Source organism: Panicum virgatum, chromosome 5N (genome assembly GCF_016808335.1).
Source record: "Panicum virgatum strain AP13 chromosome 5N, P.virgatum_v5, whole genome shotgun sequence".
Lineage (NCBI taxonomy): Eukaryota > Viridiplantae > Streptophyta > Magnoliopsida > Poales > Poaceae > Panicum > Panicum virgatum.
The window spans coordinates 62,516,455-62,541,795 of NC_053149.1; the positions used below are offsets into that span (position 1 = coordinate 62,516,455).

Below are 25,341 nucleotides of genomic sequence, written 5' to 3' on the forward strand. Positions count from 1 at the left end.
CCCCTGGCCCCGCCCTCCTCCTCTGCCTAAAAGCTGCCGCCGGCTCCGCGTCCCCAGCGCCTCGTCCATACCGTTACAGTTACTGCTCTCTACTCTCCTCTGCCTGCCCTCTCTCTCTCCGCAGGCTCTCGATCCTTCCTTCATCCTCTCCCCCACCACCCCAGCGCCCCCAATGCGGCGCAAACCCTAGCATCCGGCCTCCTGACCTCGCGCGGCTATGGGGAACTGCTGCCGCTCGCCGGCCGCTGTGGCGCGGGAGGACGTCAGCTCCTCGCACTTCCCCGCATCCAACAACGCGAAGAAGAAGCCGCACCAGCCGCGGAACGGCGCCGCCGGGGGAGGCGGCGGGCAGAAGCGGCTCGCGGTGCTGGGCGAGGAGGGCTGCGAGGTCACCGGGATCGACGACAAGTACGTCCTGGACCGGGAGCTCGGGCGCGGGGAGTTCGGGGTCACGTACCTGTGCATGGATCGGGACACCAAGGAGCTGCTCGCCTGCAAGTCCATCTCCAAGCGGAAGCTGCGGACGGCCGTCGACGTAGAGGACGTGCGCCGGGAGGTCGCCATCATGCGCCACCTGCCCAAGAGCCCCAGCATCGTGTCCCTGCGGGAGGCGTGCGAGGACGAGGGCGCCGTGCACCTCGTCATGGAGCTCTGCGAGGGCGGCGAGCTCTTCGACCGTATCGTCGCGCGGGGGCACTACACGGAGCGCGCCGCCGCCAACGTCACCCGCACCATCGTCGAGGTCGTGCAGCTCTGCCACCGCCACGGCGTGATCCACCGCGACCTCAAGCCCGAGAACTTCCTCTTCGCGAACAAGAAGGAGAACTCGCCGCTCAAGGCCATCGACTTCGGCCTCTCCATTTTCTTCAAGCCTGGTGAGTCACCCCAACCGAGATCCTTTCCCGATTTGGGAGAATCTTTCGTGTGCGCGCCCACGCCCGGGATTTGTGATTTTAGTAGGGTTGTTCTGGGGAGAACTGGGCAGCGAAGTTCAGTGCAGCAAATGCAGTTTCTAAGCTGGAGTTCGGGAAAAATGTGGTTATAGTTAGTTGTGTAATCCGAAAACAGTAGTTCATTCATTGCCATCTCTGGATTAACATCTGTAATTTGGGTAACAGTAAAACTTTTGAAGGCAGATTTGAGAATTGAGAGTGGTCCAGCTGATACTGTTAACAGCTCCTTTTATCAGGATATGTTGGATGGTGCTGATGACCTTTTACAGAACATTAAGTTCAATCTTGCCCTTTCTTCCCTTTACAGAACATTTTGGTTTGTTGAAGAATGAACATATTGCTGTTGGCTCAGTGGTTGCCTGGTTGGTCCTGGTTGGTACGTCAAGGCTTTAGGATGGTTGTAGTGTGGTCCACCATTTGGGGATTATGATGACCAATTAGTGGTGCTTCTGTTCTGAAATTTAGTTATTAATATCGTGTTCATTTTACCAAAAACTCCTTCACCAATGTGTGATGGGAGCACTTAGTAAATATTTTTTTAGGGGTCGATGCAGTTAGCAGTATTTAATATCAATGGAAATTTCCAAATACCGTTGCAATGGTTATGGTTCTGGACTTACTTCCACTGATGAGCTGAGCTTATTGATCAGGATTTGGGATGTCAATAAGATAAAGTGATTTTCTATGCGCAATTCTGTTCTCAGCTGTTTATCCTGACCATTCTGTTTTACTTTTTGTTTGTCTATGCCCCCCAAACTGAAAATAAAGATAAGAATAACTATTTTGCTATTGTTACTATCTAGGTTTGCAGCTAAACCTCCATTTCTTACACACAAGGACTGTCTACTCTGACTTAACTGACTCATTCGAGTACTCAGCTCTTGGAACAGATTTATCTCTTACTACACACACTGTGTTTTAAGGAAACAAACCTGATATATGCCACTGAAAGATCACCTCTTCAGGTTGTGTATCATTAAAAGAGGTTGGTACACTCTAATACCATCTAAAACTATATCAGTTCATCTTTTACCACTCCCTTCAAAGTGTCAATTTAGGCCTAGATTATGTTAACACTGACAGTCATGCCCTTCCCTGCGGCGCTCTTCCATGAGCTCTTCCCTTCTCTCTTAACCTGATACTTCTTCCCCATTTGGACCGAAGTCACTGATGTCCCTGCTCCAGTCCCCTCTTTCATGCCATGATCTTTACTGCTCCACCTCACCTTTCTGCCGTGATCATAGCTTGCTTTCTATACATTATTCAACAGGATTCTCATGATGCCATTTCCAGTTGCTTTTTTTTTTATGTGCTCTGTTCCCTATGGGACATCTCTTAAGTTACTGTAAAAAGTATTACCCCACACAATTGTGGCTACTAGAAATTATGCATTTGTTTCTAATTTCTACCTCTTCGCGGAACATTTGTAAATTGTACTTCTTGGAAATATTTTCTGAGTACTTCATGAAAGTTGAACTCCGCCTATGCTGACTGGAAGACTCTCTCTCTCCTGAGTCGTCTCAGCATAGCCGGTCCCAAGCCCGGGTAAAGGAGGAGGGTTGCGTTAGGTTTTGGCAAACCAGCATAAAAATAGCCACTCTAATGGATTTGAAACCCACAAAAAACTCGTTGGGGGCGTAACCCTCTTAGCGACGCGCTACGTCGGAACCCGGGTGTGGTGATAAATGAGCAAGGGTCGGGTCGCCATCCCCCCAAGGGCGCGTCGTATCGTGACCTGGGTATGATGATAAGTGAGCAAGGGTCGGGTCGTCACCTGAATGGCGCGCTACATCTACGCCCGGGTGTAGTGAAAAATGAGCAAGGGTCTTCGCACTTCCCTCGACGGGTGCGAAGGGTAAGGAAGCTAGCCGAGCCAACTAGGATTCGTATAGGTAGCTGGAAGGTAGGGTCCCTAACGGGTAAGTTGCGAGAGCTAGTTGATGCACCAATTAGGAGGCGTGTAAATATTCTATGCGTTCAGGAGACTAAATGGAAGGGCCAGAAGGCGAAGGAGGTTGAGGATACTGGCTTCAAACTTTGGTACACGGGAGCAACTTCGGGTAGGAATGGTGTAGGCATCTTGATTGATAGGAGCCTTAAGGATAGAGTCGTAGAGGTTAGAAGGCAAGGCGACCGAATTATCCTAATCCGGTTGGTAGTTGGAGATTCGGTTTTGAATGTGATCAGTGCCTATGCCCCTCAGGTAGGCCTTAGTGAGAGCACCAAGATGCAGTTCTGGGAAGATCTAGATAGCATGGTTAGTACCGTACCTACCAGCGAGAAACTCTTCATAGGAGGAGATCTCAACGGCCAGGTGGGTGCGACTAATGTAGGGTTCGAGCGAGTGCACGGGGGTTTTGGGTATGGTAGCAGGAGTCAAGAGGGGGAGGATGTGTTGAACTTCGCATTAGCCTACGACTTGTTGATAGCGAATACCGTGTTTAAAAAGAGGGAATCCCATCTTGTGACGTTTCGTAGTGGACAACACTCGAGCCAGATCGACTTTATCCTTGCTAGGAGGGAGGATAGACGTGATTGCTTAGATTGTAAGGTGATACCTGGGGAGTGTTGTCTCTCAACACAAGCTTGTGGTGGTGGACTTTTGTCTTTGGGTACGTGTCCACCGGGACAAACGTGCCAAGATTGCGAGAACAAAGTGGTGGAAGTTTAGAGGGGAAGCGGCACAAGCGTTTAAGGAAAGGATGCTAGGTGAGGGGCCTTGGGAAGAAGGAGAAGGCGTAGATGACATATGGCTAAAGATGGCAACATGTGTTCGGAAGGTGGCCTCAGAGGTGTTTGGCGTGAGTAGGGGAGGCAAACAGGAGGGGAAAGACACCTGGTGGTGGAACGACGAGGTGCAAAGGGCTATTAAGGAGAAGGAGTGTTTCAAGCGCCTCCACCTTGACAAGAGTGCAGCCAACATCGAGGGCTATAAATTAGCGAAGAGGGTTTGCAAAGTGAGCTGTGAGTGTAGCAAAAGGTAAGGCGTATGATGACCTGTATCAGCGGCTAGGCACGAAAGAAGGGGAGAAGGACATTTATAGGATGGCTAGGATCCGCGAGCGGAAGACAAGGGACATCAACCAAATCAAATGCATTAAGGATGGGACAGATCGACTGTTAGTGAAGGATGAGGAGATCATGGATAGATGGAGAGAGTACTTCGACAAGTTGTTTAATGGGGAGAGTGAGGGCCCTACCCTTGAGTTAGATAACTCTTTTGACGACACCAACAGACGTTTTGTGAGGAGAATTCAGGAGGTAGAGATCGGGGAGGCTTTGAAGAGGATGAAGGGAGGTAAAGCGATGGGCCCTGATGGTATCCCCATTGAGGTGTGGAGATGCCTAGGAGATAGAGCAATAGTATGGTTAACTAAGTTTTTTAATCTCATTTTTCGGTCAAACAAGATTCCCGAAGAATGGAGGAGAAGTATATTAGTACCTATCTTCAAAAACAAGGGCGATGTTCAAAATTGTACTAACTACCGTGGGATTAAGCTGATGAGCCATACGATGAAGCTTTGGGAGAGGGTTATCGAGCATCGCCTAAGAAGAGTGACAAGTGTGACCTAAAACCAATTTGGGTTCATGCCTGGAAGGTCAACCATGGAGGCGATTTTCTTAATACGACAATTGATGGAGAGATATAGGGAGCAGAAGAAGGACTTGCACATAGTTTTCATTGACCTTGAGAAGGCTTATGACAAAGTACCGAGAAATGTCATGTGGTGGGCCTTGGAGAAGCACAAAGTCCCAACTAAGTACATTACCCTCATTAAGGATATGTACAAAGATGCGACGATGTTTGTCCGGACATGTGATGGCAACACCACTGACTTTCCTATTAACATAGGCCTACACCAGGGGTCAGCATTGAGCCCTTATTTATTTGCTTTAGTGATGGATGAGGTCACAAGGGATATACAAGGTGAGATCCCTTGGTGTATGCTCTTTGCTGATGATGTGGTGCTAGTTGACGAGAGTAGGGCAGGGGTTAATAGGAAGTTAGAGATGTGGAGACGCACGTTAGAGTCGAAAGGGTTCAGACTCAGTAGGACCAAGACCGAGTACATGATGTGTGATTTCAGCGCGACTAGGCATGAGGGGGGAGACGTTAGTTTAGATGGGCAAGTGGTGGTCCAGAAGGATACTTTTTGGTATTTAGGATCGGTGCTACAAAAGGATGGCGACATTGATGAAGATGTTAGGCATAGAATTTCAGCTGGCTGGTTGAAATGACGGCAAGCTTCTGGCATCCTTTGTGATAAGAGGGTGCCACAAAAGCTAAAAGGCAAATTTTATAGGACAGCTATTCGTCCGGCGATGTTATACGGTGCTGAATGCTGGCCTACAAAAAGGCGACATGTCCAGCAACTGAGTGTAGCAGAGATGCGGATGTTGCGGTGGTTTTGCGGGCACACAAGGAGGGATAGAGTCCGGAACGAAGTTATTCGGGATAGGGTCGGGTGGCACCAATTGAGTACCCAGCATCGGCTGAGATGGTTTGGACATATCCAACGAAGGCCTCCTGAGGCGCCGGTGCGTAATGGGGTTCTTGAGCGGGTCGATAATGTAAAGAGGGGTAGAGGTAGACCTAAACTGACGTGGGATGAGTCGGCTAAGAGAGACCTTAAGGATTGGAATATTTCTGAAGAGATAGCTTTGGATAGGAGCGCTTGGAGACTAGCTATCAATGTGCCTGAACTTTGAACTTATTTCTTTCGGGTTTCATCTCTAGCCTACCCCAACTTGCTTGGGAAAAAAGGCTATGTTGTTGTTGTTGTTGTTGGACTTCATGAAAGTTGAGGATCTGAACATGCCACCATTGATTATAATTTTAATGCCTTATCACTGACCAAGCTTTAAGATAAAGTGTTTCTTTTATCTCTTTGAGAAGGCGATGGAGTGTTTCCATTTAAACCTCATTACTGGTATTGTCCTCTATGATGTCGCTAATTATGATGTTGTATTGTTGTTTATTTACAATCTTGCTGGGCACACGTGTCTACTATACAACCAAACTCTAGTTTATTTAGTCTTTCTTATCCTATTGTTCTACCTTTTTAGGTGAAAAATTTTCAGAAATTGTGGGAAGCCCCTATTACATGGCTCCCGAAGTATTGAAGAGAAACTATGGGCCAGAAATAGACATATGGAGTGCGGGAGTTATATTGTATATTTTATTATGTGGAGTTCCTCCATTTTGGGCTGGTAATTTCTTTGTTGAGCTAGTAATTTTCTTATATTTACTGTCACAATCCTGACCTTCAAAAATTCCAGAGACCGAACAAGGGGTTGCACAAGCCATACTTCGTGGAAATATTGACTTTAAGCGCGAACCCTGGCCTAATGTTTCAGATAATGCAAAAGATTTAGTTCGACACATGTTGGAGCCTGATCCAAAGCTCAGGTTAACTGCAAAGCAGGTTCTTGGTATGTCCATGCTAAAGAAAGCAGGCCTTAATATGCTACTTCTATATTTCCAATTGGACTCTTGAAATGGTCAGGTTCATCAGCCTTTAATCAGTGAGGCATAAAGCTTTCTCTATTGTTTTTTTGGTTCCTTCCAATAGTGGAACTCTGTGATAGTGTCCAGTTTCACTTGACATCATTTCCATTGCTGATGTGGTAACTAGGCTTAGGTTATCCTTTTTGTCCAGCTGTTCTGCAGGATCTGATTGAAATGTTTGCATCATCAACTTTGAAACAGTAGTATTCTATTCAACTTTGCCCCCTAAAAGAAAGAGTTATTCCAATTCAATGGCATGCCATGTTATCTAAAACAATGAACCATGCTTAGAACATGCTAAGTTAGCTTCTACATTTTTCTGTTTATCAGACAGTTTATGACATATTGAACATTTAATATGATAGGCTTGGACCAAATTTAGTTATGCTGTGCACTGTCGTTGATTTGCCCTTTTTTTATGGAATGTTAGTGCTAAGAGCCTAAAACCTAAGAAATGTTTGGATCAAAAAGGAGGTGCACCTCTTTACAGCTTGATGTTTATATGGAAGTATCCCTTTGAGTAGGACAATGTCTGTTGCACCAATCATGTATTTTTTTTACAAATATTTCTAGACCCTTTTTAATCTGTTTTCCTTCCGTAAATTTGTGGTTATCGTATAAATACTTTTTTACCCTTGATTTGTCATTTTTTTTCTTTGAGGAACCTTGACAATGTTTTTCTTTTTTAAAAATCACAGAACATCCTTGGCTTCAAAATGCGAAAAAGGCTCCTAATGTTCCTCTTGGTGATATTGTGAAATCGAGGCTCAAACAATTTTCTAGGATGAATAGATTCAAAAGAAGGGCTCTAAGGGTCTGTATCTTGCTCACCTAACCTTTTCATCCTAGTCGCATGTTCAATTCTTTCTTATCTCAACCATACCAATGAAAAATTGACTCACAAGATCTGGTTTATGTATTTCACTAGGTGATTGCTGATCATTTGTCTGCTGAGGAAGTTGAAGACATAAAGGAGATGTTCAAAACTATGGACACTGACAATGATGGGATTGTATCTTATGAAGAACTAAAGACTGGAATAGAAAAACTTGGTTCTCATCTTGCGGAATCGGAAGTGCAGATGCTCATTGAAGCTGTAAGTATTTCAAAGAATCCTTCTCCAGTACGCATAGAAACAAGCAAGATTAGATTTCTGTATTTCCTTGGAAGAATCTTTAGGTCGTGAACAAACCAAATGTTAATAGAAATGGTGATGGTATAAGAAATATGTGATACACTGAAGAACTGCAGACATGATAGGGAATTTCATGGAAAGACATCTTGAACCAACTTCATAATCTTTCCCAGTTATTGTACTGCACGCCTTTTGATGCCATCTTCCACTTTATAATCACATCAACCAAATATTCCTAACTCCTGGGGTGAGTATTGTGGCCTAGAATTTTTCCAGGGTGACTTTTATACACATATTTTATATGTTATATGCCCTAGTTGTATTCAAATATAATATCAAATATCCATCTGACCAGACTCTTGAGTCCTAATCATACCCTAGTGAGGTCAAATAGACAGTTTCGTTCAATCACATGTCCATTTTCCTTCTGTTTGCTTGGATATTGAAATGGAAAATTGTGTTTGGCATTCCTTTGAATGCCAAGAGATTCCCGGTTGACAAAGCTAGGATGTATTCATTTTGGTGCATGATTTTTCCTACACTGTGTGAGCTGGTAATGCCACTGCCAATGATATATAGGAATTAGTTGACTGCTTATTGGCAGGCTTCAGGCAAGATGGGACAGTTCCATCCAAAGTTCGGCAAGGCGCTAGACGTTTTCTAGGCGGTGACCCACCGCCTAGAGCCTAGGCGAGCCTAGGCCAGCCTAGGCGTTAGCAAGGCGTTTTCTAGGCGTTAGTATATACACATAAATATGTTTAAAAAAGAAAAAGAAAACAGCAGATAACTGGACTTCAGGGAAGAGAAAGGCCCATAAAACAGTAAACGGCCCAAAGCCCAAGTCCCAAACACCTTATCAGCTTATCCCTTTCTCCTCTGCTCGGTCTCTCGCAATGCATACGCATACAGCCGCCGCCGCTGGTTCCCTCCCGCATCTCTCTCTCCCCGTCTCCTCTGGTCAGCGCGCCGCCTGCAGGCGCACGCCGCCCGCCGCTCCTTGCCCCCACCGAAGACCTCCGCTCGTCGTCCGCTCGTCCTCTTCTACCAGCGACCTCCGCCCGCCGGCCGCCGGTCTTCCTCTCCCCCACTGGTGACCTCCGCTCGCCTATCCCTCCGCCTACCCCTTAGGCGAGGCGGCACCCCTCCGCCCAGCGCGTAAGCGCGCCTAGGCGCGCCTAAGGCGTCGCCTTGCCGAACTTTGGTTCCATCAAACAACCATTTTCTGAGATAATTGATAATTGTCCTTATCTCAAACCAATGTGTTTTCCTCATCTAGTTTAAAATAAGTTATTCCACACTCATTGATAGTTGAATTGAGAAGTTGAGAGTGTCACCTTACTCATTATATAATTTCCCCTAGCCATCTGTAATGATTCTTTTTGAGGGAGTGTAACGTTCCCGGATATCTAGAGAAGGAGATTCGAAGGGAAAAGGCTAGAAATGGGAAGAACAGAGTTGAAGAACGGGATGGGGAATGGAGTTCGGAGGAAATGTTCCTCGATCCAGTTATTCGTTGCCCTCACGGTTCGACCCTGACGGGTATTTATACAGCCCCGGTCACAGGCCGGCCGGGAGGCCCAAGCGTAAGACGGCCCACGGCCAGATACAACTTATGCGTAGCAACGGCCCATGGCCAGATACAACTCACACGCCCAGAGTAATGGTGTTCACCCCGCCTTAGTCCTAACATTCCCCCCTCCTTGAGAGCCGGCATGACCCCATGCCGGAGCATCCGGAAATCTGCGGCGGAGGTCTGTCTCATCTTCCCAGGTCGCCAACTCAGTTGACATCCCGGTCCACTGAACTTTGACGCGCGGAACGACCGCACCCGCGTGTCCCACCAATTGCTGACCAAGAAGTGCCACTGGCAAGACTTCCAGAAACGGGTCAGTAATGACAGAACTGAGATCAGCACTCACCGGCTCCGTCGGCGAAACGTGCTTCTTCAGTTGGGAGACGTGAATGACCGGGTGGATCTTGCTTGACGGAGGTAGAGCCAACTTGTAAGCAACTGCACCCACTCGAGCCAGGATTTTGAAAAGACCAAAGTAGCGATATGCCAGCTTCTGATTGCTACGGGGTGCCACCGAGGACTGAATATAGGGTTGCAGCTTCAGATACACTGAATCCCCCACTGCAAATGTCCGTTCTGATCTGTTTTTGTCGGCCTGATGCTTCATTCTTTGCTGGGCGCGCAGCAGCTGTTGGTGGATCAAACGGTTCAGCATATCCCGTTCCTTTAACCATGCTTCCAGGTCTGGTGCTTGACATGTAGTAGTGACTGAGATGCCCAAGTGTCTAGGAGTGTGCCCATATAATACCTCAAAAGGAGTCTTTCCCAGAGCTGTATGGAAGGCTGTGTTGTACCAATATTCAGCAAGTGGTAACCAATCCAGCCATTTCCTAGGACAAGCATTTACCAAGCAACGCAGAAAGGTCTCTAAGCACTGGTTTAGCCGTTCAGATTGCCCGTCCGTTTGTGGGTGATAAGACGAGCTCATGAGAAGCTTTGTGTCAGATAGCCGAAACAGTTCTTGCCAAACCTTGCTAGTGAATACCTTGTCTCTGTCTGAAACAATTGCAGTAGGAAGACCATGCAGTTTGTATACATTGTTTAGATATGCTTGTGCAACCTGCAATGTTGTGAAAGGGTGTGACATGGGTATGAAATGTGCATACTTCGAGAATTTGTCGATCACCACTAGAATCACAGTCTTATTGCTTGAATTTGGAAGTCCCTCAATGAAGTCCATTGTTACTACAGACCAAGCAGCTGTGGGCACAGGCAAGGGTTGCAGTAGTCCAGGAGTTTTGACATGTTCAGTTTTTGCTTGTTGACAGACCTCACAAGCTGCCACAAATTGTTGAACAGAATTTTTTAGTTTAGGCCATGCAAACAGCTGTTTGATTCTCTGGTAGGTAGCCTGGAAGCCTGAGTGCCCACCAATTCCACTATTATGCAGTGCTTGCAGAATGTGCTGCTGAGCTAGAGTGTTATGCCCCACCCAAACTCTGCCTTTGTATCTGATCACTCCATTCAGCAACTGATAACCTTTATCATTGTCAGGAGTGATGCTTAATTCAGTGAGGAGTTGTCTGGTGAACTCATCCTGCTCATATCCAGCTGTAAGATTTTCCACCCAGGTTGGTGTACACAAGGATACAGCCATAATGGCTGGGTGAGGTTTCCTGGACAATGAATCAGCTACTGTGTTTGTATTGCCTTTCTTGTATTGGATTGAATAGTCAAGGTCCATGAGTTTGAACAAAGCCTTTTGTTGTATCTTTGTGTGAATCTTCTGTTCAGTCAGGTGAAGTAAGTTTTTGTGATCAGTCCTGATGATAAATGGTTTTACTTGGAGATATGGGCGCCATTTGTCCACTGCCATCAGAATAGCAAGGCACTCTTTTTCATAAGTGGATAGTGCTGCATTCTTGGGGCATAAAGCCTGACTGAGAAAGGCAATAGGATGACCCTCCTGCATAAGTACTGCTCCCACCCCATGATCACTTGCATCAGTTTCAAGAATGAATGGCTTCTGAAATTGTGGTAGTGCTAAAACTGGAGCAGATACAAGAGCATGTTTCAAGACATCAAATGCTTCTTGTGTAGTAGATGTCCAGACAAAAGGTGTGTCCTTCTTTAGCAGTAATGTCAAAGGGCGACTGATGAGGCTGTAATGCTTAATGAAGCGTCTGTAATACCCTGTCAAGCCCAAGAATCCTCTGACATCCTTAATATTTCTGGGTGCTGGCCAATCTTGCACTGCTTGGATTTTGTGGGGGTCTGTGGCAACCCCAGCTCTGGATATGACATGTCCCAAGTACTCTATTGTTGGCTGTGCAAAGGAACATTTGGATGTCTTGGCAAAGAGATTGTGATCTGCAAGTAACTGCAACACCGCTGCCAATAATTGGGCATGACTTTCAAGATTTTCAAAGTATATCAAGATGTCGTCCATGAATACCAAGACTCCTTTCCTTAGCAGAGGGGCAAAGACATCATTCATCAGCCCTTGGAATGTAGCAGGAGCATTTGTTAATCCAAATGGCATCACTACAAATTCATAAAGGCCTTGGTGTGTTCTGAAGGCTGTCTTATGTATGTCTTGTGGTGCCACACGTATTTGGTGATAACCAGAGCGTAGATCCAGTTTAGAAAACCATGCAGATCCAGCTAACTCATCCAACAGTTCCTCAACAATTGGCATTGGGTGTTTGTTCTTGATGGTCAATGCATTCAGCTTGCGGTAGTCAATGCAAAACCTCCATGAACCGTCCTTTTTCCTGACCAACAGCACTGGTGAAGCAAATGGGCTTGAACTATGTCGAATTAGTCCCTTCTGAAGCATCTCCCTTAGTTGTTTTTCCACTTCATCTTTTTGATCAGGAGGCAATCTGTATGCTCTGGTATTAATGGGCTGTGCACCTGGGATCAACTCAATCTTATGGTCACACCCACGCTGTGGAGGAAGTGTGGATATATCCTGAAAGACTTGTGGGAACTGGTCAAGGACTATCTGAATTTCTTGAGGAACTGGTACTTGTGTGTCTGATTCAGAAATGCTTGTTATGTGGGTTGAATTTGCTGGTACAGGAGGAGATCTCTGCAGTTTAACCACATGTGTAACTGCCTTGCGTCTAAGAAGTCCTTTAAGCTTGTGACCAGCTATGGGTCGACAAATGACTGAATCAGGCTTCAATCCATGTATCAAGATTCTCTTGCCCTGGTGCACAAATCTCATTTTCTTGTGTCTCCAGTGTATCCACATTGGGCTGTGATCTTCTAGCCAGTCTGCCCCTAGAATGACATCAAAGCTTCCCAGTGGTAGCACCCTCATGTCTTGTGTGAAAGAATGTCCCTGTGGCCACCACTGCAACTTGTCTACAATGCCTGAGCATTGAACAGATCCACCATCAGCCACTGTATATTTTTCAGAAGGAATGGGTCTAACAGGCAACTTCAGCTGTTCCACCACCTGATCACTGACAAAAGAAGCAATACTGCCCGAATCCACCAGGATTAACACCTCCTGCTTGGCCATGAGACCCTTAAGCTACATGGTTCTGCGCTTCAGTGGCTGTTGTTGAGCTGGATTCGACACAGACATGACAGAAGACTCCATAGGTTGATTCAGATCACTTTCAGAGTTGTCTGAACAGTCGCCATCAGAGTAATCCAATACCTCCAACAATTCTTCAATAATATGTAGTGGAACTTGTTGAGGGCACTGATGCTGGCGATTCCATTTCTCTCCACACTTGAAACAAAGCCCCTTCTCTTTTCTGTATGAGCGCAAGAACTCCAGTTTTTCAGAATGTTTTGAGTCCTCAGATTGCTTGGTGTCACTCTTGTGCTTGAATTTTTCAGCAGAATACCCCGATTTCCCTGTGTTCTTCAAAGAGTTGCCGGCTTCAGATTTGTTGAATGATTTGGGCTTCGTATTCTCGAGCTCCGTTTCCTGCAATCGAGCAAGAGCCACAGCAGTTTCTACATCTTTGGGGCGGTGTAAAGTAATAACTGAACGAATCTCATTCTTAAGCCCCTGAAGAAACCGAGTAACGAAGAACACATGATCGTAAGCAGGATTATACAACAGGATTTGGTGTGCGAGTTCGACAAAGCGGTTGTAGTACTCATCCACCGAGCCAATTGTCTAAGGGAATCTAGGTTTTTCATGTGATCCTGGTACTGGTTTCTGTCAAAACGCTCACAGACCAAGGTGCAAAACTCTTCCCACTCTGTAACACGACCTTTGCATTCAACAGAATGGAGCCAAGATGCTGCCGCGCCAGAGAAATTGAGCGCGGCAAAACGGGTTTTCAGAGACTCGCTAACTCCATAAACCTCAAAAAACATTTCACACCTATCCCTCCATATGCGTGGGTTTTCACCATCAAACTTCGGGAAATCAAGTTTGGGCAGGGGACTCGATCTAGGCATAGGGCTCTGGAATCCCGGTATGAACTCATGATGAACAGGGGGATGAGAAAACGCAGGTTCAGGCCGAACGGGGGAAAGGTTGTTCAGGGACATACCCGTGACCGGGTGTGGCGGATGGGATCCGAGAATCCCACCGCCAACATCCCGGTGGTGGTTGACAACGCCGTGCCCGCTGGGCCGCTCCGCGGACGATGCAGGTGGGCGCATCTCCGGATGTGGAGCCATGTTCAAGTCGAAGGGGTTGGTCCACCGCGGCGGGTGCTGCGGCGGAGCAGTCGACGGACGCGGAAGAGGCGGCGCCGTCGAGGTAGAAGGTGCTGACTCGAGGAGGTCGATGCGGTTCGCCGTGCGCTCGGACTGGGTGAGCAGCTTGTCCATGGAGGCGGTCGCTGTCGACCTCCACGCCTCGATGGCGGTCAGCTTGTCGAGCACCTTCTCCAGGGCCGCGTCAACTCCTTCGAACTTCTTCGTAAGAGCATCCATGGATGTCGTCATCTGGGCTTCAAACTTTGTCGGCTTGCGCGGCGCCAGATCGGTGGAGCGCGCGGTCCGACGAAAAATTTCTGGGTGGAATCGGTGGCTGGTAGGGGGAAACGATGGCTCTTGATACCAATTGTAACGTTCCCGGATATCTAGAGAAGGAGATTCGAAGGGAAAAGGCTAGAAATGGGAAGAACAGAGTTGAAGAACGGGATGGGGAATGGAGTTCGGAGGAAATGTTCCTCGATCCAGTTATTCGTTGCCCTCACGGTTCGACCCTGACGGGTATTTATACAGCCCCGGTCACAGGCCGGCCGGGAGGCCCAAGCGTAAGACGGCCCACGGCCAGATACAACTTATGCGTAGCAACGGCCCATGGCCAGATACAACTCACACGCCCAGAGTAATGGTGTTCACCCCGCCTTAGTCCTGACAGGGAGTTGCTTTAAGTTTTTGAGTTCTCTGGTGAATTCAGTTTGACAATACATCCAAATGATCTGAGATATCACTTGAGAATCTTTGGCTTGTCTTGGTAGTGAGAGCCGAGGGTAGATTATTGAATTGTGACTAGTTGACTTGCACACTGCGTTTCTTTTATTGAATTGTATACACTGCACATCTTTGATCAACCATGGTGGTATTCAGGTGGATACAAATGGTAGGGGAGCACTTGATTACGGAGAATTTTTGGCTGTCTCGCTTCATTTACAAAGGATGGCAAATGACGAGCACCTTCGGCGGGCCTTCCTATTTTTTGACAAGGATGGCAATGGCTTCATTGAGCCGGAGGAGCTTCGAGAGGCTCTTGTGGACGATGGAGCAGCTGATAGCATGGAAGTGGTGAATGACATATTGCACGAAGTTGACACTGATAAGGTTATTATACTCCCACACATCTAATACAACCGTTATTTTGGTTCTCTGTTCATCTGAATGAATATCCTCTCTATTTACATTTGCAGGATGGCAAGATTAGCTATGACGAATTCGTAGCAATGATGAAGACTGGTACAGATTGGAGAAAGGCATCCCGGCACTACTCAAGAGGAAGATTTAACAGCCTTAGCATGAAGCTTATAAAGGACGGGTCAGTAAAATTGGGTGTTGAGTGAAAACTGCGACCATCGTCCATATGTGTGCATGTAGTTAGGCCCTCGGCCTCTCCACTAAGCAGCAGATCTTTGGCCCTCCTTTTTCCCATGATTATCTTGCATGAAAATTTAGATAGGTGAACCCTCCTGATTGGCTTACCTGTGTAATTAGCCCTCCCAGTTTCGCTGACGAGCACCGAGCCCGAAAATGTTGTACCAGGTGCTGCGCGCCTGCTTTCTCCAGTTTGATCCCGTGGCATCTGATGCCCAAGTGTTGTACAACACAACGTTTTACAGTCTTGAAATGCAGCTTGTTGACCTAGCGTGTTTTGGCAGTGGCAAAGTTCATTTTTATGTGCTGCTTGTATTGGCAAATGCCGAATGTGCTAGTGAGTGGCGGCCTACCCGCAATGTGATGCCGAAATATGAGATATGATGCAATTCGATGTTCACCTAGTACGCTGGGCGGGTGCAGAACGCAGACAATATCGGATGCCGCTCTATCTGCCAAGCAAATTGCTCTGACCCTGATGCTCTCGTGAGTCGTGACCGAGAAGCCGGCGACCAGCGGCCGCCAGCATTCAGCCACGTGACAGAATTCCGGAGCAGGGTAATGCTTCACCGGTGATGCATCATGCTGGAGTGCACAAGTAGGCACAAACCCCTGGCCGCACCAGCCGTGGAGCATAATTTGGTAAGGCTAATGTGGCCGAATTCCCGGCGGGAACCACAACCAGATCAAGCCGGGAAGCATACGGCTCCATTTGACAGGCATCTGCACTTGTGCAGGCCGGCCAAGTGAAAACCCCCTTTCTGAAAAAAAAAACGCCCCCTCCTTCCTTCACCAATTAGCCGAACAAGAACAAATCCATGTGCGCTCAGTGCTTTTCCACCACGGCACAGCGTTCATGATTCATGTGCCGTTCGTTGTTCGCTAGACCCAACTGAACCGGAGGACCCCCGACTACCCGAGCTGCCGTGCCGTGCCGCCGCTGCTGAGCGGCAGCAGTGTGGCTGCCTACTCGAACCGCACCGTACCAACTATCGAGGAACATCTGCGCCAGCACGAGTAGTAGCATCATCTAGTTATTCACTGCCGCCGCCGTCAAAAAGCGGCCGCGACTTGTGTTACGATTACGAAGGTGGGAGGTTGCACGAGCGGGCCGGCGCGCACGGCCCGCCTGGGAGTGGCATGGTCAGCCATGTAAAGTTGACTCGGTTTGAAGTTGACCTCACCCGCCACTGGGCAGTGGCCAGTGGGCACTACCACTACCTCAGTCCTCAGCCAGACAGCCTCAACTGGCTCTGCTCCACCGGTCAGCACTGCGCCCGCAGACAACGCGGCGTGCGGCAGCGGCGCGGTCCTCCCCTGCCGCGGGGCGCCGGCAGACGTCAAATCGCAGAGGAGGGGGCAAGCGCGAGGCCGCAGCCGCAACGTGCGCCGGTGGCTCCGGTCCGGATGGCACGCCATGTGGCGACCGATCTCATCCCCGGAGGACCCCGGATCCTTCCCGCGGCCGGTGATGTCTATCGGCAAAGGCAGTTATGTCCATTGTCGAAACGTGACGTGTCGGGGCCGGCGGAGCATGGCTGCGTCCGGCCCCCAGTCGCCTCGAGCGAGTTCAATGCACCGATCGTCCCGGCCCCGATCGGATCCGTGCCAATCTCCCGGGGAATTGTCGCACGAGGAGCTACACTGCTACACACGCGGCACGGACGGCTTGCCATGCCGGAACAGGATGCCATGCTTTCGTTCGCTCTGCTCTCGGCCGGGCAGCGACATGCAGCATGCCATGCCGGTGGCGCAAAAACTGAGATCACGATCGCGTGCCACGGGGCTGAACAGTGCTCGGATGGCAGGGAATCTCGCCTGCTGTTCTTCGAGCCGGAACAGCTTCCACCTCCTCCGATCGGGGCGAGCTCGTCGGGCTGCCGACGGCCTGTTTTGTCTGCTAGCAAATATCTTTACGATTGCGGCGGACCAACGGTATATAAGCATCAGGGCTATGAAGTAGACACGGACAACTCGGCCGCCGCAGCATGTAGGGGTACAATCCGAAATCCCGCATGGGACCGCGACAAAAAACCTGACGAGTCCCCATCCACGTGTCGCCGCCACGGCGCCGCTCCGTCTCGCTCCCCCGCTGCCGCTGGCGGCTTCTGCCAACCTGTCGTCTCATGCTTTACCCTATCCCGAATCAAGCTAATCTGTCATGTAATAGGGGATTGCGGTTGCGGCGACCCCAGCCGGGCCGCCACTAACTCCGTCGGCACTTGGCAATTTGCTCTCCGCAGCTGTGCGTGCCATGTGGAGAATTGGAGATAACGGTGTCGCCGTCAGTTAGAAGGCTCCATCGCCTAATTAAGCAACTCCATAACATCCATTAATGTAACCGTCACTCGATCGGCCCATGCGGCGACCGGGAGGCAAGGCAACACGACAAGATCACAGGAATGCCAGAATGGGGTGCGGAATGCGGTCGCTTGCGATCAAATTGGGAAGGATGCATGGATATGCATGCCGCGGCAAACCAGACACTAATTGCAACGATGGATACACTCCACCCGGCCGAAATCGTAATAAGTGTGTATGTGTGGCCCCGCAAACATCAGATATGATACATGTATGACACTTTAGAATAATTCATTTAAAAGGGACAAAAGAAATAAAAAAAGGTGATCATATATTCATATATATGCCAAGAAATACCCCCTCCGTTCTAATTTACAGATCATTTTGGATTTCTCTAGATTCATAGTTTTTACTATATGTCTAGACATAATATATACCTATAGTTTGTAAGGGAGGTAGTAGTACTTATAGTTTGTAAGGGAGGTAGTAGTACTTATGTGTGGTGACATGCAACGGTGGTGCAATTATGATTTTAGAATTCCATGAAACGATTCTGGCCATGCTACTTCACAATTTTTTTGCTCAATTATCCTTCTTCGGACAAACTTGGTGTATATGTACTTTACATATTCAATTGCAGTTTTTTTTTAAGCCACCACGGTCTTGGTCTCTTGGACATAAGAAGACAATACATTAGCGGAGCATTCACAATGTCGTCTATATACCGATGCTGAGGTTAGACTACTACGAGCTCTTTTAGAGTGGTGGCTCACTTCATTGGCAATCCTCATATACACAGACAAAACACATTATTTGCAGAAAAATAGCTATAAAAATATCATGCATATTTCATACTCTATCAATTACATTCATCGTACTTCGCCCTGTTCGGCTAGTAGAAAAAAAGGGTGATTAGGCTGGTAGATCAGCACAGCCATTCGGCGGTCCATGGGAAGCGCCCCAGCGATTCCCAGCGTCCCAAGGCCCCTCATTCCGGCACCCACACCTTTCATCAGCTAGCTGCTAGTTGGAGCTGGCTGGCTGGCTGATCATATCAGCAGTAGCTCCAGCCCAGTCTTTTCGTCCCAGTTGTACAGGCTGCGAGGACGATATAAAATACTCCCTCCATTCTCTTTTGATAGCTATATTTTATTTTGACACAGTAATCAAGAAAAAATAATCTTACTTATCATATAATAAATGTACAATATACTTTTTTGTTGATCATCAGAAGTTTTAACTGGGAACTTCTCCTTACTAGTGCTATTTATTGTCATAGCTCATGCCAATAGCAAATATAGCTATTATTTATGAATATTTGAGTTTTTAAAATATAGCTATCAAAAGAGAATGAAGAGAGTATTTATCTCTTGTAGTAGGCATCGCCTAACCAGTTCATTCCTTTATTAAATGGATGCTAGCTGTAGGATAGCTCGCACGTTTAGCAGAAGACATGCTGGGAGCTTATCATCAAACCATATCTCTGCGTCTTTTATCAGCTCTTGATATGAGCCTTTCGCAAAAAAAAAAAAAAAAAACTCTTGATATGAGCCGCCGCCTGAGGTTGCAACGCGGCGAAGCTCTCACTGTCACCTGTACTGTACCCGTATGGCCCGGCTGTATACAGGAAAATAAAAAATGGAAACAATAAGAATATAAATATAAACGCCGTACCGGCGGTGCTAGCTGCAGGCAAGGCGTTGGAATCACGCGGCAGCTAGGATGTAGAGATACGCGGTCACCGTGGAATTCTCGGGCCGGTGGAGAGACCGTCCCAGTACGTTTTACAACCGAGTCCAGCTGCGCCCCGCAGTCGGCCAGTCCGGCAGTCCGCATCAGCCGCAGAGGATCTTAATTAAAATCCGCACAAAAAACACGTTTCCTTCCTTTTGGTCCCTGCGGTGCCCAGCTGTGTACCTCTCGCCCCCCGCGGCCGCGGCCAACCAACTGGTCGACCAGACCAGGTGAGGGCAGCGAATTGTCAGCCCGGCCACAACCACAACAGAAAACAAAACAAACCAAAGCAGAGCTGCCAGATAACTTTTTCGTTTCTCCCTCTCTCCCCCCTTCCTTTATTCTCTCTCTCATCTCCCTCACTCTGATCTATCTGGCATTTCGTTTCGAAGATCTCTCTCTCTCTCTCTCTCTCTCTCTCTCTCTCTCTCTCTCTCTCTCTCTCTCTCTCTCTCTCTCTCTCTCTCTCTCTCTCTCTCTCTCCATCAGTTCGTCTCCGGCTATATATACCCCTCTCTTGGTTCTCGCTAACCGATCGAAGCAACCAGGCACGCACAACCGCAGGCGGCAGGCTCAGCTCAGATACAGAAGTCAAGCTTTTTTATCTGCCACAGTACGTCCTCTGCAGCCCACTCTTTCTTGTGTTGTTCTAGCTCGATCGGTCGTGTTCTTATGGGCACAGCACGCGTCCATGCCTCCACCCTCACGACGCCACATACTAACCCACGAGTCGTCGTCGTCCTCGCCGTCGCCGTCGCCGTCGCCGGCATTCCCATGATCCCATCTCGTGCCCTGTGCCCCTGTCCCGTTTGATTTCCTCGCGCCGTGCGAGCTATAACGGGATCGTCGTCGTCGTCTGGACCGGTCCCCTAGCTGGCTCGCGTCTCCCCACTTTTCTCGCGCGTGCGTGAAACCCATATGCAGTCAGCTCGTTTCTCACTGTAGCAATATATCCGTCTGGCACTGTAGCATCCCTCGCTCTCGTCGTCGATCAGGCCGGGCCGACCGTTAATTTCTTCTCGTCGCTGTTGCTGCGCAGGCCGCGGCGCCGGGCGTACGGATCGGAGATGGCGGACTGCATGCAGGAGTGGCCGGAGCCCGCGGTGCGCGTGCAGGCGCTCGCCGAGAGCGGCCTCTCCGCCATCCCGCGCTGCTACGTCAAGCCGCCGTGCGACCGCCCCGTGCCGCCGCCGCCGCTGGACAAGGAGCTCTCGGACGACGTCAGCATTCCGGTGGTCGACCTCGGCGAGCTGCTGGCGGACGGCGCCGCCGCCGGCCTCGGCAGCGCCGCCGCCGTCACCGAGGCCGTCGCGGCCGCCTGCCGGGAGTGGGGGTTCTTCCAGGTCGTCAACCACGGGGTGCGCCCCGAGCTGATGCGCGCGGCGCGGGAGGCCTGGCGCGGCTTCTTCCGCCGCCCGCTCGCCGAGAAGCAGCGCTACGCCAACTCGCCGCGCACGTACGAGGGCTACGGCAGCCGGCTCGGCGTGCAGAAGGGCGCCGTCCTGGACTGGGGCGACTACTTCTTCCTCCACCTCGCGCCGGAGGCGGCCAAGAGCCCGGCAAAGTTCTGGCCGGCCAACCCCGGCAACTGCAAGTGCGTGCTCTGCATTATTTTCGTACTCATTTTTCCAGATCCTAAGCTGCAAGTTATAGTTCGCCCATGTGCATTTAGCTGCGATGTTGTCGTGCACATGCGTTCATCTTTAAGGGCAGAGATGAACCTCTCGTTTAATACATGAAATAATTTCTGGATTCAGGCAAGAGTTAAAACTAAATCGATTTTTTTTCCTTAGGAAGAGTAGGTTTGATGAATTGAACCGTGCAACGTCTGAGATTATTAACCTTTTTTTAGTTTTTCAGCATGTTATTATATGGATCGAGTTCAACTCAAATTTTGGATTTTTGACCATGTTACATGGATCGAGTTGAACTCAAAATTTGGATGTTACATTAATTCATACTATTATCTAGTTAATTAGTCCAAATTTTCAACCATCTAGCAGATAGAATAATTCATGATCTGGGCACGATCACAAAATTTATTCTTTTTCTATAGATCGAGTATGCTTTTAAACCTAGTTATAATTGGGTTGTTAAAGCTGATCTTTTTTGTTTAACTTGTACTCCCTCTATTTTAATTTATATGTTGTATTAGGTTTGTCCAAAGTCAAGCTAGTTTGTCTTTGACCAAATTTATAGAAAAAGGATAATAACATTTACAGTGCCAAATTTGTTTAATTGGATCCACCATTAAATATATGTTGATAGTGCATATGTTGGTTAGTATTGTTGTTGCTCTATTTTTCTCTAGATTTGATCAAAGTTAGTCAAATTTGACTTAGAACAAACCTAATGCGATATATAAATTAAAATAGAGAGAGTATATACTAATAAAAAGGAAGTGCATGTCGTGCAGGAAAAGGAAATCCGATCCCTGAAAAAATTAACAATGATTTTGAATGACACACTGCGAAAATCACACAACTATACTTAAATAAAGAGCTTTGCTATCCTTCGTTAAACTTAATATTTGTACGTTGAATTACATTTTGGCCACGTTTTAGGATAGAACAGTGCATTGATTGTTCTGAAAAAAATGAATTAATGTAACTGTCGTCCCTGCCCATGCCGTACTTCTCTTCTGCCATTACAACTCCATCGTTCCCGAGTCATTGCGTGGAGCCCAAAATTGTAGTAGATAACACTTTACTCCAATTGAAAATAAGTTACACCATGGTGACTCAGCACCCGAAATACAGCACGTGCATGAAACAAAAAGTAGGTCGATGGTGCTTTCATGCAAAATGTCCAGAGCCACAGAGCCAGCGCATACCATTCCAAGCCTATAGTAGCGTTATCGCAACTTGCAAGGATCGACGGTCGCGCTCGTGCTAAAATCAGAAAGAGGGGTGTCCCTGTCGTAGTATAGTAGACCATGCGTACGTGCTCCTACTCGTAGTCACTACATGCATGTCAATCATGTACCGATCGAGCTCGATCCCTGCACGTAGTAAAAACAGATCACAGCGAGCACACAGCAGCATGTGTGTGCGTGTGGTATAAATATAAATATAATATATTTATATCTGTGCAGGGAGGTGTCGGAGGAGTACGGTCGGCCGGTGGTGCGGCTGTGCGAGCTGCTGATGCGGGTGCTGTCCGTGAGCCTGGGGCTGGACGAGGGGCACCTCCAGCGGGCGTTCGGCGGGGCCGGGTGCGGCGCGACCCTGCGCGCCAACTACTACCCGCGGTGCCCGCAGCCGGACCTGACGCTGGGGCTCTCGGCGCACTCGGACCCGGGCGCCCTCACCGTGCTCCTCGCCGACGAGCACGTCCGCGGCCTGCAGGTCCGCCGCGGCGCCGGGGAGTGGGTCACCGTGCAGCCCGTCCGCGACGCCTTCATCGTCAACGTCGGCGACCAAGTCCAGGTAACTAACCGCGCGCGCATATTAATTACTATCGGCTAAGTCCAGGCGCCGGGGAGTAGATACGGAGATACCTAGGGCGGTGCATATGCATGCACGCACGCACCAGCTGCACGTTGGCCTAAGCTACTGGTGTGTGGATCTCTACTTCTACAATAGCGTGCGCGCGCGTCGTCGTCCGGCTTCTAGACATAATGAAGCTCAATAATAATGACACTTCTAGCTAGTCGTGTAGCTCTAGAGGGGCAGTGCTAGTCGGCGACGAAGATCGTGATCGTGACCGTCACGAATACCTACCTGTGTGCTGTGTTGCGTTGCACAAACGTGAAGCATTTGGTCTTGCCGGTTCACGCGCGCGTGCTGCACACTCGTACGCGTACCGCTAGCTAGCTGTATCCGGCGCCGGTCGCCCGGTTGAAATTTTAGATCGAACCCGGCCGGCCGGCCGGCGGTATATGATGTATATGTAGTATATAGGATCAATTAAAAATATATTATCAAACAAAATAAAAAAGTATGAGTTACCAATGCATGTTTAGCAAAGATTTAGCTGGCCTAAAATTCAATGAATTTTGAATTTTACCATTTTATAATTAAAAATTCATTTATGTCTAATGTAGCACATCTAGCTGAAATTGATTCTTTGTCTCTTGTGCTACCTCCCAACAAAATATCACGATTTTTAGATAATATTAACTATGCTTTCTCCATTATTTAATTGAGAGAGGTGTAAAATCCTATAAATAATTCGAAAATTATACTTTAGCAAAACCACCTTAGGTCTAGGCCAGGATTGTTTTTCGAACGGTTTCGGTAGTTGGAGGTGTAGGATATCCGACTTTGTAGTTTAAGGATCAAAATCGAACGATCATGATAGTTCAGGGTTAAAAAATAAACTTTCGCAAGTGTATATATACATTAAAGAGCGAAACGTGATCCAACGGATCTTATATACATATGTGTATGTCAGAAACAGCACTCATTCTGCTCTAGAAACCTTAATTATTAATTCCTCCAGCAGTTGACTTCCAATGGATAGTATTATTAGATATGATTAGCTTCAACTCTTGCGGCCGGCCGGCGATCTTTCGCGCAACCCGGACGCCATGCGTGAGAACACATGCATGGGCGGTGATCCATCTAGCAGCGCAATCGTATAGACTTGCCGTGCTGGTGAAGCAGCGACGAGCTAACACGCACGCACGCGCAAGCATGTTACGGCGGTGACCGACGGATCATGATCGCGCAACCGGCGGAAAGCACATGCACCGGTGCAGCGCCAGTTCATCTATCGCCGGTCGTACGTCCCGTGCACCGCGACCGGCCGGGTAGCCCTCTAGAGATGTATATTTCCACTTGTATATGCAGGGTTAGTCGTCGATCATCTAGTCGATCTCCCTGCTCCACATGTACACAGATGTACTGTAATCGTATAACAAATACTGTACTAAACAACTTCAACTCTAGACCAGATCGACGGCCAACTATAGGAATCTTCAGCTTCATGCTCGAATTCTATATGCATCATGCTACTGTTTACGTGATAAATTAAAATACTTCAACTTACCTTTTTATCTTTTGAGTATGAACGTACGCATGTTACTATATATTCATGTTTATAAAATGCCAAGACCTCAGCTTTTGGATACGAAAGGGGTGATATATAATTAATTACTGTTAAATCTGTTCATGCATGTGCAGATATTGAGCAACTCCCTGTACAAGAGCGTGGAGCACCGGGTGATCGTGAACGCCAAGGAGGAGCGCATCTCCCTCGCGCTCTTCTACAACCCCAAAGGCGACGTCCCCATCTCCCCGGCGCCGGAGCTGACCGTGGCCGCGGGCGGCGGGCCGGCGGAGCTCTACCCGCCGATGACCTTCGACGAGTACAGACTCTACATCAGGAAGAAGGGCGCCAAGGGCAAGGCGCAGATCGAGGCGCTCAAGGGCCAGGTATTGCCAGAAGATTAGCTAGGTCGACGACGACTACCAGCTTACTAGCTACTGTATGGTAGCTGCCTGCCTGCTCCGGTCCAGTTAATAATCAACGGCGTGTAGTGCATGTATGTATCCTAATGGCTGGCTGTCAGCTAGCTAGCTTATCTCCCCGCGTGTATAATCTGATTGTAATAACGCATGTGTAAGACCGATCGATCGACCTACTACCACGCTTGCTATGATCGTATGCTTGCTGGTTTGCTGCATCAGTAGCTGTGTACAAAGTCGATGAGCATGGCTGCTCACTGTTGTACCGTAGTACTGTAAGCCGAATCATATATCTTTAAGCAATATATAGTCGTCGCATATATCAGTATACTGTGCATGCATGTTGATCGATCAGAAAATTAAATCGAAGCATCCGGTTCATTATTCGATGGTGCAGTGGCCAGTTCTCTGTTACGTGCATTTGGACCTATTGGATCACGTAACTACTGTCGTCGAGACAATATCGATGCATGCATGCATGCATGCATATGCATATATACAATTGAAATGAAATATGCTAGAGCTAGCTGATCAACTCTATCCAAATAAATCTTTTGATGTGCGGCTCAGGATTATATGCCTCGCGCACTGACCACCAGCTGGGAACACACGTCATGTCTATGAACGGATGAGCCCCCTGCATTTGGAACATTATTTGGTACTTATAACAGTGAGCATAGATTCCGTGTTTCATCAATTGCCACTTTGAGATGCAGGGCTCCCTGACTTCC

The 25,341-nt window shown here is 48.2% G+C and overlaps 2 protein-coding genes across 3 annotated transcripts; both read left to right on the forward strand.

Moving 5' to 3' along the window:
* Nucleotides 1–51: 51 nt before the first annotated feature.
* On the forward strand, nucleotides 52–15,447 carry LOC120672668 (calcium-dependent protein kinase 3). 2 transcript variants are annotated; one of them, XM_039953191.1, is made up of 7 exons: nucleotides 57–875; nucleotides 6,021–6,164; nucleotides 6,234–6,386; nucleotides 7,161–7,276; nucleotides 7,391–7,558; nucleotides 14,667–14,897; nucleotides 14,984–15,447. In XM_039953191.1, the coding sequence occupies exons 1-7, from the start codon at nucleotides 218–220 to the stop codon at nucleotides 15,131–15,133; spliced, it is 1,620 nt and encodes a 539-aa protein (XP_039809125.1). In that variant the 5' UTR covers nucleotides 57–217; the 3' UTR covers nucleotides 15,134–15,447. The 2 variants fall into 2 exon arrangements, with proteins under 2 accessions (XP_039809126.1, XP_039809125.1); XM_039953192.1 differs by lacking the exons at nucleotides 6,021–6,164; nucleotides 6,234–6,386 and having other exon boundaries at nucleotides 52–875; nucleotides 14,984–15,437.
* Nucleotides 15,448–19,673: 4,226 nt separating this feature from the next.
* Nucleotides 19,674–24,935, forward strand: LOC120676892 (probable 2-oxoglutarate-dependent dioxygenase At3g111800). The gene is made up of 4 exons (XM_039958225.1): nucleotides 19,674–19,812; nucleotides 20,239–20,793; nucleotides 22,294–22,627; nucleotides 24,326–24,935. The coding sequence occupies exons 2-4, from the start codon at nucleotides 20,267–20,269 to the stop codon at nucleotides 24,593–24,595; spliced, it is 1,131 nt and encodes a 376-aa protein (XP_039814159.1). The 5' UTR covers nucleotides 19,674–19,812; nucleotides 20,239–20,266; the 3' UTR covers nucleotides 24,596–24,935.
* The last annotated feature ends 406 nt before the right edge of the window (nucleotides 24,936–25,341 follow it).